Source organism: Alligator sinensis, unplaced genomic scaffold (assembly GCF_000455745.1).
Source record: "Alligator sinensis unplaced genomic scaffold, ASM45574v1 scaffold421_1, whole genome shotgun sequence".
Lineage (NCBI taxonomy): Eukaryota > Metazoa > Chordata > Crocodylia > Alligatoridae > Alligator > Alligator sinensis.
In genome coordinates this window covers 1,063,153-1,078,760 of record NW_005841871.1, presented here as the reverse complement: position 1 = coordinate 1,078,760, position 15,608 = coordinate 1,063,153, and the positions used below count along the sequence as shown (strand labels likewise).

At 41.1% G+C, this 15,608-nt stretch overlaps 1 protein-coding gene across 9 annotated transcripts in view; it reads left to right on the top strand.

Moving 5' to 3' along the window:
- SH3TC1 (SH3 domain and tetratricopeptide repeats 1) overlaps window positions 1–15,608 on the top strand; it is a 99,233-nt gene that overhangs the window by 15,633 nt on the left and 67,992 nt on the right. For 2 of the 9 annotated variants that reach the window (XM_025195223.1, XM_014527226.2), the window contains exon 1: window positions 12,494–12,603. The exons of 1 other annotated variant lie outside the window; for it this stretch is intronic. Coding sequence is in view for 2 of the 8 variants with exons in the window: in XM_025195230.1 (XP_025051015.1) it covers window positions 12,576–12,603 (28 nt within the window). In the remaining 6 variants the exon portion in view is untranslated. Of the gene's footprint in view, window positions 1–4,370; window positions 4,511–4,627; window positions 5,089–12,493; window positions 12,604–13,524; window positions 13,659–14,404; window positions 14,484–15,608 lie in introns of those variants that run through there. 6 more of the 9 variants (XM_014527228.2, XM_025195206.1, XM_025195208.1 and 3 more) reach the window with 6 other exon arrangements.

The following is a 15,608-nucleotide window of genomic DNA, read 5'->3' as shown; positions in this document are numbered from 1 at the left end:
TGCTGAACAGAAGTCAGCAGTATTTCCTTCTTGCTCCTATCCCTCAATAGTAGGGACATCTAAATTTTAAGGGAGGAAATACTGCTGAGACCCCCAACTGGATCATAGGCAGGAGGTTCTTCACCCCACCTAGGCTCCACTCGCTTGCGTTTAAACACAACTGGTTCCCTGCATGATCCTGTCAAAACACCACATTTGTCCCTTCAGCTTCTCATTACTCTTGAACTTGCGGGTCTACCCACCTTTCTGTTTTCTGCCTCTTAATATAGCCATATATATTCATATTATAATTACTTGTTCCCTTGACTTTGCTTGCTATAAAACTTTATCTTCTCAATTTCTCCCTCCCACATCCCTCCGCTTTCATAGGTTTCTAGGGTTGGAAGGGACCTGTTAGGTCATTGAGTCCGACCCCCTGCTCTGGGCAGGAAAGAGCGCTGGGGTTAAGTAACCCCAGCCAGGTGTTTGTGTATTCCTATCCCTCAATGTGTTCTACTTAAAAATCTATAACAATAAAATAGTAATTTCTATAGACTAAGAAAGTTAATTTGGGATAATATACTCACAAATGTATTCTGTAATAGCACACAATGTCCCAACTTTCTATATTAGTCTTAGGCCAACCTTCCTGTTTTCCACAAAGCTATTGTGCCTTATGGAGAAGGTAAAAGTTATTAAAGTAACAGTTATTAGATAATATAAGGTTATTAAAAGTAATGGGAAATACCACTTATAACTCTTATAACCTACCTTACCTTAATGGAGAAAAGGTATAAAATTAGAAACATCTATGGATATTATTTTTCAATATTTTAAACATTGAAAAAAAATGTGGATAGAATATACAAGTTGTGAGGATAAAGATGTCAACAGAAAATTTTACTTCTTTTCACTAGCTATACGTGGTCACCATTTTGGAGTTTTCTTGTGGTTAAAGTTGAATTTTGAATGAAATAATATGAATTGTGAAGAATGTGTGCAAGTGTAGTGATGTAGAAATTGTCAAGAACTGAAAACATTGCCCAGCAGTCCCCTTGAAATGTTCAGTAATCTGATTTGTACCAAGAAACAGTTTGATACTAGAGATCAGAGAGAGACATGACTCACCTCCCTCACATGATCTACATCTCTCCCCCTGACTCTCCCTCCACCAATCAATCTATCCCAAAGGGTTACAATTTAAATGTGTAACAAGAGAAAAAAGTTTGATATAGAGAAATGAAGAAACACCAAGAAAACAATGACATAGGACTAGACAATGAAAATTAAGAGCTCTGCTTATGGAAAATTGACAAGTGCACAGGCAATTCCAACCTCGAGTAGTGAATGATTATGGAAGATATGAACTCATGAGACCAGCAGAGTGAAATAGAAAGGGTTTTGCAACCTCAGTTATGGTACAGGAAACATCTAAAAAAACCCAGCAGAAGGCTCTCAAGCTACTTTGATTTGTAAGAGGGGAGACTACAGCTAAGGAGTTCTCCCTGAGCCACCAGCCCCTTCCAAGTCCAAGCTAACCTTCATCCGGTTACCCATCAAACATACAGCAGAAATTTGTGCACGGTGTGCGGGGAAGTGGGATCAAGGGCGGACAATTTTGGGGCGTGGATGCAGGGAAGGAATGTTTCTTCTGCTTTCTGTGGCAGAGGTGGGTTTGGTGAAATCTATTATTCTGTATCTTTTTTTGGATTCTAGTGTACTGTTTTGGCATGAGTCCCAGAGCTAGGCATCTCTGTATATTTTTCTTCTAACCAAGTGAATGTATTCTGTAATGTGAAAAAAAGCATAAGAGACAGGCTAGTCTAAACTATCATCAAAGCATTTTGCACATGTTAAGGCTTTTATTTATATTTAGTGGAAAATAACAGATACTTGAAGTGTTTCTGTAAATTATCATTGAGAGTTTTACAGGCCTCAAACATTCAGTAGCAGTGGTGACCTGCATGATACACACAGGTGAACTCAGGCTGGATCAGGCAGGGACAGAAGAAGATACACTACCTGGATCATTTTCTGTTGCAGAAATTCAGCTGGCTTGGTCACTGTCCTGTAGGATACGCTTAAATGAATCTCTTCCCCATAACACATTTGCTTTATCAGAGGGATTACGCAGGCCACAATAGGAGAGGGTTTGACTCCTTTCCTCCATATCCTCTCTACCTTGTAAAGATGTTCAGGTGACAGGAGTCACCAAATACATTTTAAGAGGGTAAGGGCTTGGACGCTATGCAGAAAAATTAGAACATATCGCTGAACAACTCAAGGGCCGAACCTTCCATTTACTATACCATTCTTGAATTATTTTAACTTCATTGAAACAGCGGTATTGCACTGGCATAAGCATAAAGAGGACATTTTTATGATGATATTCATCATCTAAACCTTTATCTATAGCTAGTCATTCAAGTCATCCATTAGGAGCTTTATAATGTGAGAAGAGGACTAAATGATAAAGAACAAGAACACGATCATAAGATACAAATGAAGAAAATATCCCAGCAAACAGATAAAACAGACAAAGTTAAGATTATTTTGGTCATTTCACCAGTAGGACTGGGGACAAAATATGTATGCTCTGTGTTTAGATTACATGGAAATGAGAATCAGTCTTTATGTTCTGAAATATATTTCTAGGATTAAATTATATTGCTAGCATACCCTTCATCAAAAAACCCAGAATATGTTAGAGGAAGAATATTATGGATTTAATACTTTCTCATTATAGATTCTCTAAAGTTAGAAAGCAAGTGTTGGTACAGTCCTCAGATAAAATGGCAAATAGTAGGGGCCTTACCTTGACTTTTGTTTTTACAGCATGTTAAATGATCTGAATAGATGGCTGTAATATTATCTCTGGCAATAACAGAAAAAAAATTCCACCCACATGTTTTGGAAAGTACTGACAATACTTGTTCACTACTTCCTTAGGGCTAGCAAACAACTGATTGAAGATCATGTGCAGCACCTGCACTAATACCCAGTACTGTGATCTCATGTGCTAAATTGAATTGTTTTTCCTTGACCTCCCTTTATTTTGATTCACTGATTTCCCCTTATAAAACAATTGCCAGCAGATTAATTTTTTTTAATTAAGGAAGAAATATCTCCTACACTAAATGAATTTTAATGGGAGCTGAAGGATAGTCTGTTGTAAGTATATATAGACAGGATTATTTTCTCTGTTTGCATCACTTACATACGGGTGACCTACTGGAACCTGTTAATGCAGGCTGGTGCTGCCAAATTATGTTATTAACTTCAGTGGAACATCTGGAAACCAAGGTCTAGGTTCACAAGGGCAAGACAAATGCTTCAGGACATGTCTACATTGCACTCTCCTGCATTCATGTATACCACCATAAAGTATGGCCTGCCCACTTGCTCTTGATCTGTATGCTCTATCTAGTTACCTTAGAGGCCTTGAGTGTACATGTCCTGAGCTTCTCTGAGGTTTTCTTGAGCGTACATATTAGCATATTCTCAAGGCCACTATAAAATAGCTTCACTGCTTTATTTCTGTGATTTTGTTTGTGCTGAATGGGAACAAGCAGGCAAGACATGTTTTGCAGACACTCCCAGGGCAGCACTATAGTGCCATAACCAAGGTTTACACGCTACTCTAGGCATTAAGTCCCAAACGAGATTCTTAAAATGCCACTCGAACCCTAGACTCTTCTGAATTTCATAGATAACCAGGTTTTAGCCAATGAAAAATATATAAACACCTAAGGTTCTGACACCATCCATACAGAGAACCACATTTTTGACAACCAAGTGCTTACCCCATACCTATAGCCCCAGAAGGATTCATAAACTAGGAATTCCCCCAAGTTTAGACATAATTATACTCTGAGAACACCCAGCCTCACATGCAAAGGAGGAAAACCCCTTTTACCGAATAGCTCAGTGGCTAGATCATTCACCCAGGATATGAAACTCCAACAGCTAGGCACCTGGTTGAGATACAATTCATACCTCTTTACACCTAGGAGAGTACCCTAACCATTTAGCTACAGGGTGCTCAGAAAACTCTCGTTCCATAGCATACAGTTAGGTACCTAACTCAGATCATCACTTGACTCTTTCCTCTGGAGATCAACAGAAAGAGTTAATACTGCCTAAGTGAAAAGCCTCAAAGGGAAGAGCCACAGCCAACATCCCTTATCAAACAACAGGGGAAGAAAATAATCTTTTGTAAAGAGAAGCAGTTGATTCATATCAAACTCACTTGCACAACACAGCAAATTAGTCTTCAGCCAAACGTTAGGTAACCCAACACCTTGATTTCTCCTACAGGCAATTTAAATATCACCACATTTAGAAACCCCACATTTTAGCCCAAACAGCTCAGCTGAGCTTTTAAATGGGAAGCCAGGTCACCTGAATACCTCCTTCATGGGCTCTTGCATTTCTTTAAAGTCACCTAAAAGAGAGTGCTACACAAAGACATATTGCTAATCCAAAAGAAAAGAAAAGAAAAGAAAGCATTTGGGCTTTCCCACCAATGCTTGTAAGGATATTTAAGATTCTAAATCAAGTGTAGAATATTTTTTTTCAAGCCCTCTACCTCCCAGATCCAATGGTTTGGTGCTCTCCTGAAAGGCCCTTATGATGCTGTTTCACCAAAGCTTTCCATAGGTGCTCTGTAGGGTAAAAAGTGCAAGTCTGATTTGTTTTGCTTGGTTGTTTTAGGGTTTTTTAACTATGCATGACCTTGCCCCTAATGTGCTATAATTCTGAAGTCCTGGTCCAGGTCCATCAGGCAGCTTTATAATCCCATAGCCTAGGAGAGGGTGCACAGCATTTCGATGTCCTACATGGGTTTCAATAATTACAGGATGGGGGAAAGGCCTAAATCCCAAAATTAGTTTTGTAAATAAACTTTCCTAGCACTTCTTCCTTTATTGATCCTCTGACTTCAAGACATAATTCACTTTTCCATTTTCCCATCATCCTACACACCAAATTCATTATTATTTAGAAAAGCAGGTTATTTCTTGGGAAAGGAAAACAATACAAGGAAAAAGGGAATCAATACCATGTTGATGATCAGCCTAGGAGAAAAAGTCATTATTCAGTTTCCAAAAGGTAAGTGTTTACCATTAATTTTTATACTGAGGTTTGGTGGAAGAAGCTACTGGAACAAGCTTCTCCCATCCTAATAAAGTAGAAACATAAAAACCTTGGTTGGAGTAGGGCTGGAAAGTCTGTTTAAATATAAGACGAAAGTAACTCAAACAGTGCAGACTCCTATTAGCATTATATTACTTTGTTAGAACTGGGTCTGAGCTGAATCTTGGCATTGTGCTCATTCATTGATTTCTTGACCTGGAGCCAAAAATATCGAGAGAGCCATGCTAGTCCCTAAGACTCATTAAAGCAAGAAGGAAGCTTTGGTGGGTATGTAGCATGTTGTTTTTCCTGCTGAGGAATAATAAGCTCAATAATATTTAATCTGAAGTAAATTTAACTCTTATTGACAATGCTAGGTAAACAGTTTCACAGCTGTATTAAAGTATTGCGACAGCTGGGTGCTTTGACTCAGCATTTTCTTGCAGACTGTAGGACGACAGCATTTCCTTATAACTGGACCAGTATATATTTTCCTGTTGATGTTTTTCTGTTTTTACATGTTCACCAAGATTGGGGGGACAGTTTTGTCTTCCTTTAGGGGTTGGGGGAAGGAAAAGTTATCTTGAGTCTAACAAGGAACAGGAATAGCTGACATGCTTTTATTGCCAAAACATTTTAAGCCCTTAGCTAGCTCTTCTGGAAGTTCCTGTGCAGAGGTAACATACTGATTAGAGTGAAGCACATTACTGAAATTAATTTGGCTATGGAACTTAAATTTAGAGTCACTCTAATGTTAAAATGATAAAATAGGATTGTGATCCTGTAGATTTGTTGCAGTCAATTAATAACCCTACTAAGGTTAGTCAGTATAAGTCAGAACTGCTTGCTAAGAAAGAGCTTTACAGAACTGGCTCACACTTAAAAGTTGCATTTTCAAATCTTCCAAGTATTGTGCATGGATGAGTTAATAAATGTATACAATCCAGATTGCAGTGCATTACCTTATTTTAGGGTAATGTGCATAAATAACTGGAAGAATGGGAATGAATCAAACCAAAGTTATGCAAAAAGATAAATTGGCTTGTGTAAATGTTAACCATACTGTGTCCAGCATACATGGAACAAAGATGTTGTAGAGCAGTAGCATACGTGATATATTAAGTAAGAGATCTTTGTTTAAGTACTTGACTCAAAGAGGATGAACCTTGTAAAGTTGAAACAATTCAAGGCTGCATATATGAGATTAGGATGTAGAGCATAATAAACTTTCCTATGTGTTAGAGCAAGAGAAGGACAGCAAGAGGAGGAGGATATTCAGGTCCAGCTCTCTTGTTTGCCATTAAATACCAGTAAATAGGAAAACCCTGAAGAGCAAATATTGTTACTTGTGTAAAGTTCCTCAGACATGACAAATCCCATAATGACCATAAGGTGAAAATATCCTTCCTTTTTGTAGCTTATATTAGACCTTTAGGGTCAAAGTTTGCCCTTTCTATGTTTTGTCTTATGTCTCACCTACTTCAGCAGGTGCATAACTGAAGTTGAACTTGGCTTTTAATAGTAACATATTACACATTAAATTATATTTGATAAGACTGCTGTAGATAATGCCTTCAGCCAAACATGCAGCTGCAGTGAAGCAGGCAAACAGGATGCTGAAAGGCAATATGAGAGAGACAATGGAAATGAAAGGAAATGTCTTGTTTCCATATGGAATGTTCTTCTCTGTATCCTGGCAGCTTCATTTGCTAATCTTGTAAAGATCAGGAGCAACCAAACAAAAGCAGGAGCATATCCTCTGTATATTATGTTCATGTTTACAAGATAGCTAAGGCTGAACAGAAGCCATTCCTAGTATAACGGAATTTGAATAGGTGTTCCAGATTACACAGCACAGGATTGCAGGTGCACACACACTGGGGTAGACCAGCTGTATACAGTTGCTAAGATGGTGTCCATTATGTATCATATTTGTGCTTTTCCTGTTTGTTACAAGGTATTAGTCTCTGGGGTGATTTTGGCAGGGAAGGTGTTCATGTCACAGAAATATTAAATTGCCTGTTTGTAATGGAAAACAACATTTATTTTAAAAGGCTACAATACAGCCAGCACAAGAGCCAACTATAAATATGTTCAAACATGAGCAGAAAACTTCCCATATCTAGAGCCCTCCCAACTTAGGTCAATGGGCAGCAGTTAAACAACATCAAGAATAGCACAGTTTGGGAATCAATTTAATAGCTGTATAACATAATGATGCTACCAGGTTCTGGGCATAAATTGTGGAAAAAGGCTAAAAGAAACTAGTGATTCTGAAACTAGGCTGGAGTCTGAGATTTTGGTTCAATCTATTTCTCATCTATAGACTACCAATCTAATTTTAAGGCAACTTGCTTAGTCTTTGTGTATCTTTATTTCACACTGACAACTTGTGTACTTCAAAATAGTATTGTGAAGATAAATAAATGGATGCTTATAAGTTATGTTTTACAGTAATTTGGGCAACAAAAGAACCTAGAGATATGCTGTGGATTTTCCCTCAACCGTTTCAAATTGAGAATGTAGATGAAATTTGCAGAAGTTTACAAAAAATAAAATTCCTTTAATTCAAGTAAAGGAGCAGATTATTTCCTCAGTCCTTGAACAGAATTCCCATTAATGTGACTAGAAACTTGGGGAGAAACTTAACCCAGTTTCAAGGAAAACCCATATGTACATGCATGATTTTAAATAATCAACATTGATAGAAAAATAGTTAATTTTAAAATATATTATTTTATTTCAAGGTACATAATAGTTAATGTACACCCAGTGGAAGGGAGGGACTATCACCAAAGAGGATACCTCCTTTGCTTGGGCTTGTAGGGAGGCTGTTAGGAAAGCTAAGGCAGATATGGAACTAGGGCTAGCATCAAGGATCAAGGACAACAAAAAGTCCTTTTTTTAAATACATAGGGAGTATGATGAAAGTACTGGGTAATGTGGGGCCCCTGCAGGATATGCTTGGCAATCTGGTGGTTGCACCAGAGGAAAAAGCAGACCTTTTTAACAATTTCTTTGCCTCCATTTTTTTGTGCAGGGACCAGGACTCCCCCACTGAGATTCAGGAGAGACTCAGGAGAGACTCTGACAGGCCTAGGGTCAGGGAGGACTGAGTTAGGGAGCTTCTGGAGGGGCTGGACATGTTCAAATCAGGAGGTCCAGATGATCTCCACACCAGGGTGCTGAGGGAATTGGCAGCGGTTATCGAGGGGCCCTTGGCATGGCTTTACGAGCACTTGTGGTGCTCTGGCCAGGTGCCAAAAGACTGGAAGAGGGCCAATGTGGTCCCCATTTTCAAAGAAGGGAGGACCTGGGCAATTATAGGCCCATTAGTCTTGCTTTGATCCTGGGGGAGCTTTGGAGAAGATTATCCAGGAGCACATCTGGGAAGGACCGGCAGGGGAGACAATGCTCAGGGGCAACCAGCATGGGTTCATTAGGAGCAGATCCTATCAGACCAACAAATTATTGGACACAGGTGTCACGGTGGATGTAGTCTTTCTGGACTTCAAGAAGGCCTTTGACACTGTCTCCCACCTCATTCTCATTAAAAAGCTAGGCAACTCTGGCAATGATGCCTACACAGTCAGATGGATCACAAATTGGCTGAGGAACTGCACCCTGAGAGTGGTGGTGGACAGGTCATATTCGACCTGGAGGGATGTGGGCAGTGGGGTCCCCCAGGGTTCGGTCCTCGGGCCCGCACTGTTTAATCTCTTTATTAACAACTTGGACGAAAGGGTGAAAAGCACCCTGTTCAAATTTACTGACGACACCAAGAACTGGGGCGAAGTGGGCATGCTAGAAAGGAGGGACAGGGTACAGCTGGACCTGGACAGGTTACAGGGATGGGCAAATGAAAATAGGATGGGATTCAATACTGACAAGTGCAGGGTACTGCACTTGGGCAGTAAGAACCAGCAGCATACCTATAGGCTGGGGAACTCCCTTCTCAAAAGCACAGTGGCAGAAAGAGATCTTGGAGTCTTTATCGATTCCAAAATGAATATGGGCTGCCAATATGAGGACACAGTCAGTAAGGCCAACCGCACCTTGTCATGCATCCACAGATGCATCACAAGCAGGGCCAAGGAGGTGATCTTTCCCCTCTATGCAACACTGGCCAGGCCACAGTTGGAGTACTGCATCCAGTTCTGGGTGCCGCACTTTAGGAGAGATGTGGCCAGCATCAAGAGGGTCCAGACGAGGGCCACTAGCATGATCCGGGGACAGCAGGCAGACCCTATGAGGAGAGGCGACGGGACCTGAACCTGTTCAGCCTTCACAAGAGAAGGCTGAGAGGGGACCTGGTGGCCGTCTACAAACTTACCAGGGGGGACCAGCTGGGAATGGGAGAGACCCTGTTCACCCGTGCACCTCCCGGAGTAACAAGGAATAACGGCCATAAGTTGTTTGAGAGTAGGTTCAGGCTGGATATTAGAAGACACTATTTCACAGTCAGGGCGGCTAGGATCTGGAACCAACTTCCAAGGAAAGTGATGCTGTCTCCTACCGTGGGGGTCTTTAAGAGGAGGCTTGACACTTACCTAGCTGGGATCCTATAAGCCCGATATTCTCTCATGCCTAGGCAGGGCACAAGACTTGATGATCTACTTAGGTCCCTTCTGACCCTACATCTATGAATCTATGTAAAGTAGGATGTATTCATTGTAATGTGCAGCTCTTATCATGACTGTCCAGAGCAGGGGGGCTGGATCCGATGATTTCATGAGGTCCCTTTCAGCCGTAAACCTCTGTGAATCTGTGAAATAGTATACAGCCAGTAGATGATTGATATACATTATATCATAAGTTCTTGAGAAAACGTTCCTCTTCCATGTATGCCTACTGTTATATAGAATCAGAGAGTTGAAGGAACCTCAAGAGTCCTCTAATGCAACTCCTTGCATAAATGCAGTATGCACTGTTCTTAAGCTACCCTTGTCAAATGCTTATCCTCTTAGCTAAGTACAGATATTCAAAAAAGCCTGATCCTGAAATGATTCAAGCTTTGCAGGCTAGTCTTACCTGTGTAGACTGAACCGATTTGCAAATGAATAGACATTCATTTTGATTCCGGAAATGCAGTCACATGCCTGCAGTGGCTCAGGATAGAAGCCGGGGCGGGGGGGCACTAGACCAAGCCCTCCCTTTCCTTTGGCAGCAGCCACAAGGCTGGAGGGAAGCTGAGCTGGCGGGAGTGGGGGGATGGGGGACATGGGAAGGCCCTGGCAGGCCGCTGAGTCTGATTGTGGAGGGGTTTATACCCCTCCCCCCCTGGCTTGCAGGGACCCCAGGTGGGGTGTGCCTGGAGGGGGAAGGGGAAAGCAGGAAGCAACCCTTGCAAGGTTTTTCTCCAAGGCGGGGGGGGTTGTCCCCAAGGAGGGGTACGGCCAGACACTGGCCCCAGGCAGTATGTCAGGCAAAGTGGGGGAGGAAGGGGGATTAAAACCCGTCTCCCCTCTCTCCCTCTGGCATGGGGACTATGGAGAGAATGGGGAATTTAATCTCCTTCCATGCCCCTGCTTTGCTTGAGGCTGCTGCCTAGGCCAGCTGTGGCCATGCCCCACATTGTGTGAGTGATGAGCAGGGGGGAAAGCTGGGCATACCTGGTCTGGGGGTTTAATCCCTCTCCCCTGCCCCTGCCCCCCATACCCTCTCCACTCCAATGGGGAAAAGTCTGGCAGGGACTGCTCTGGGGTCTGACTAGATGATCTCCTCAGGTCCCTTCTGACCCTACCAACTATGAAACTAGGTAAACCAGAGTGTGCCAGCTGGGTTTCTCACCCCTACAACCACTCCCTTGTCAGCCAGCCCTCACTGCTCAGGCTAGGGAGCAGAGGGGTGGGGCCAACCCTGCTCTACTCAAGCAGACAGCACAGCCCAGCCCAGCCTAGGGTTGCAAAGCATGCTGGGATCCTGGGGGACTCTGATTTAACTTGAACCAGGAAGGGGTCTGGGACAGAAGTTTCATAAACTGGTTTGACCTAGATCAGTTAAGTCTGATATTACAGTCAACCAGGTTTATCTTAAACTAACTTCAGCCATTTTGAAACTAGTTTATGTGCACCGAACTTCTGTTCTGTTACAGGTTTAAACCAGTTTCTGATCACTGAAACTGGTTTATATGTAACTTCTGTCCCTAACCCTCGTCTCTTCCTGAAAGCATCCAATGAAAGAGATTCTACAATAATAACTGTAGGTAGATTCAATATGATAATGGTGTGTACTGTGACACTATATTATATGCAGCAATAACAAAGAATTATCTTGTTTAAATTGTTTCTTGCTATTGTAGGTAGCAGTTAAAATTCTGAAGGGACCATTAGTTTGTACTAGCCAATTGCCCATCAGGAATGACAGGGCAGCGGGCAGGGACATAGCACCACCACCCACCGCCCAGCCCGACCACTGCCTCCCAGGAGCAACGTTGCCCCACCATCCCCTCCATCCCCCTTGGCCAGCACCCCATGCCACTGCCAGCTCTAGGGAGCAGGGCTTGGGACATGGGGGGAGGTGAGGCTAGCGCTGTTGGCCTCACCCCCTCCACTCCATCCCCCTCAGTCCCCACCATCATGGCAGCATACCACTGCCGCCTCTTGTCTGGAATGCTCTTGGAGCTCTCTGATTGATTGTCTCAGTAGCCAATCGCATTGCTTACTGAAACAACCAATCAGAGTGCAAATAAAGCATTATGGACAGACAGACAGATGGACAAAGGCTTTTATTATATTAGAATGATTATTGGCATGTATTCGAATATATCATTACTAAAATCTTTTTGGTATTAATGTGAATACGGTCTTTGGGTAAAGGACCATCTCTTTGTTCTACATGTGTGCCAGTCTTAGCACAAATGGTTCCTTGCAGTACAACCCCAAAGCAAACAGAAGTAAAGTAGTTAGATCTGATGCAGATTCACAACATTTTTCATATCTATAACTGATGTCATTTGCCCGCCAGCTATGATATGGCAGTTCAGTTAGTTGAAGAAATGAATTGTCCCCAATCTGTTACAATAGAGAAAATGAGTTCTGTACTTGCTCAATAACAGCTAAGTAATAAGACATAAAACTGAAAGAAGTTTAACACTAATAACAGTAGCTGAAATTTCTAGCTGCTGTTGGTATAAGTACCAGTAGTAATACATTTCAATTGTTCAGGACAAGGAAAGGCATGTGAATGAGGCTTCCAGCGTATTTCTAACACATTCTGTTGCATGTCAAATGGTGAACTTGAATAGTTAAATGTTCTGTGCACATTTTCACGAGCATTTTAGAAAAGACAGTTGCTGCATTAACAGTATGAGTTAATGGTCAACTTCCTGTTAGTTCACATGTCCAAACTGGGCTAATTAATCAACAGGAAAGGTAAAAAGGTCAAACAGGAAGGGCTGTGTTTGAGAGTCACTTCCAACACGAGCTGGGGGAGGCTGAAATCTGCTGGTAGTTTTTACCAGCATGTTAGAGCCAGTTAAACTTGGAACAGGTAAGAGAAACTTTGTCTCCCATTTCAGAACATTTAGCTGTATTTTCTGCTGTTTGTGCTGAAACGTTTGCCTCAAGTTCTAGTAAGTTTGGTGTAAGTGCATGTAATTGAAGGGAATTATTTTGCTTTGTATGCTTTTGCAGAGATGGATTAAAAAGGTGCAAAGTTTATTGGCTGCAATAATGACTTCAGCAGTGATTTTTGGTGGACTTTCCTGTATTTTGTTTTCTTTTGGAATGCTAAATTATAAAGTGGGTGTCTTTATAGTTTATTGCTTGTTTGTGTTTTAAGCCTTTTCTTCTTTCTGTAGTAAGTTCATATCAGCCTTGCTTTTACAAATCTGAGTAAGCAGAACAAGGAGTTTAAATCCACTTAGAGAATGGCCTGCTTTTTAGAACCCATGAATACCTGCAGAACGCCAGTGGGATCAAAGCTTAGTTTTAGTTGCAGGCTGAAAGATGGGTTTGCATCCCTTATTTTAGTTGTCAGAGCTTGAACATTTTGAAACTACTGTATACTTAATACTTGGATATAGTTTAAGAAAAAGTAACATGCTATTTCAGTGTTACTCAAGAACAAAAATATGGCAATTATGTACAATTCTGTGACTGCATTAAAGAGGGAACGTTTAATTCTATTAACGTATCTTTTATACACATTGTTTTTCTTAAAGGTCATTAGGGTTCCTCCTCATTCCCATACAAAGGTAATGATTTTTTTCCCTTGTGGTTTAATGAATTTTTAAAAGCATGGAAGTGTCTGGGGAGTTTACATTCCATTTTAGAAGTGACTTGGGAGAGAGAAGGTTCTTAATGACTATTTATTTCACCCATTTAACCTGACTAGAATTTTTGCATATTGCTATATTTTTTTGTCTTGAAGGAAAACCTAGGTGTGTCTCTCTTTATTATATCTAGATACTAAAGAGACAATATATATTAGGTGGAATATTGTTTTTCTTCATAAATGTTGGTACCATCTGAAGACTTCAGTGATTCCTAGGAACCTCTTGTGCTCGTCTCCACACAAGCACATAGTTGATGACTCTCCTTGCGGTGAGAAATCTATGATTTAACAAATGAGATTAGAACAGTCACTTAATCCCATGCAAAGGAAAATGGGTCAGTAGAAACAACTGTAACCAGTTGCTTTAGTTATAGCAATAAGTGAAGTGGCAAAAAATGTAAACCAAGGAATATAGCAAATTGACAAGGCCACAACTATTCTGAGAAGTGGGGTAGATGGGTATTTGAGCTGACCATTTTGGCAGTTCCTATGGTGGAATATATTTCGTTACATTGTTAAATTGCAAGGAAAGCATGAACTGGATGGTTCAAGTGATTTAGATGTGTTAATAGGGTGGGTGGTCTGCCTGCTCATGCCAAGGATTTGTGATTGTTTTACAACCTGAGATCAATAAGAGTAGGCAGAAGATTTTTAATTTGCTCTGGGCTAATAAGGTGCTTCTGTATGCTGGTGAGGGTATAGAAACGTTAGAGTCATAAATTGTCTTTAAAAGTGCCCTCTTTGTCAGGGAAGTGCCTGGAGTGTATTCAAGAGTAAGAAAGGTGAATTTGAGGCCATTTACAAATTACCCTTGATAGAATCCCCACCAGTTCAAATCTAGGCCCCAGTCCAAATCTAGACCAGATAAGAAATGGCTTTCTGAGCTCCTGGATGAAATAACTTGGCATCCTGGTGTAGCTTCACCTTGGAAGATGCATCAGATGAAAGATGTGCTAAGTCAGTCTGCTGAGGAAGCTAGTAACAATAGGCACTAATGGCACCTTTCTTACTCTAGGAAGTGTCTTGCAAATCAAGCATGAAACAGAAAGCAATTGGAGTATCGTGTGCTGCTGTAGTATACCTGGATGCAGCTGGTAGGTTTAGTCCTTTTGCTCATCCACCCGTTACTTTTTGTAGAGTAAAATCACTGAATCCATGATGGTTGGGAAACCTGTAAGTTCACTCTTTTTTTTTTTTTTTTTTTAAATAAAGGTCTTCTGTAGTTTTCTCTTCATGTAAGTTTTCAAATAGAGTTAGGGGAGTGGAGCGTGGGCTGTCTGTTTTTGTTTTGCTCAGCTATTTCAAAATTGTTTAATACGGGGAACACAGGTACTTGTACAAGGAGCCTCACAGGAGGAAAATAGCTTTTTTTTTTTTCCAATAGGAAAAAGAATGTCCTCTGGCCTGCACTGATCAGCTCTCCGTCATCTTGCTTAAGACCCATACTTGTCAGTTATAACCTGTGCTGAACACGCAATAAAATGGCCTTCAGATCCAGGCAAGCCAAAATAGGCTGTTGACAGTGGCTCTGTGGCAGGCTGACCTGTTCAGATGAAAGATGGGCTGAGTCAGTCTGCTGAGGAAGCTAATAGCTAGAACAAAAACAAACTTCCAGCTTTGTAACAGGAAGTGTCAAGCTGTAGAGCTGGTCTCTGTTCTGCTGGTTCGTACCACTTGTGATGTGCTCTATACCTAGGAAGTTACTGAGAAGGCTTAGCTCTGTTCCCTTCAGGCAAGCGTTTTGAAATGGAAATGCCTTCCAATTTGGAGAGGTAGAGAGAGTCCAGGGAGCAGCATCTTGGCTATTAGCTTCTAGGCTGGAGCCAGAACAAGGGATTGTAACATGAAAATTATCTTTTAAAAAAATATAATCCAACTTCATTGTAAAAAATTCAAATGGTGAAAGTGCAATATTTGATTTATAAAGGATCAGAAGTTCACTGAATATACAAACTGCCATAAAGGACCAGTCTTGAGGCCTAATCTGATCTCCTCTCTTACAGTAGTTAGTACCAAGTGCTTCAGAAGGTATAAGAAACCTTATGGTGGACAGATGTGAAATTAGTCTCATTCGAATGTCTAGTAGTGAACAATTAGTTTAAACCATTGGGCATAAAGATTACGTTTTCCAAAATAAATTATGTACTGCTAGGACAGTAAACATCCAGCCGATCACTGAATCTTGCTAACTTTATGTGGGAAGCATGAGTTAATAAGAA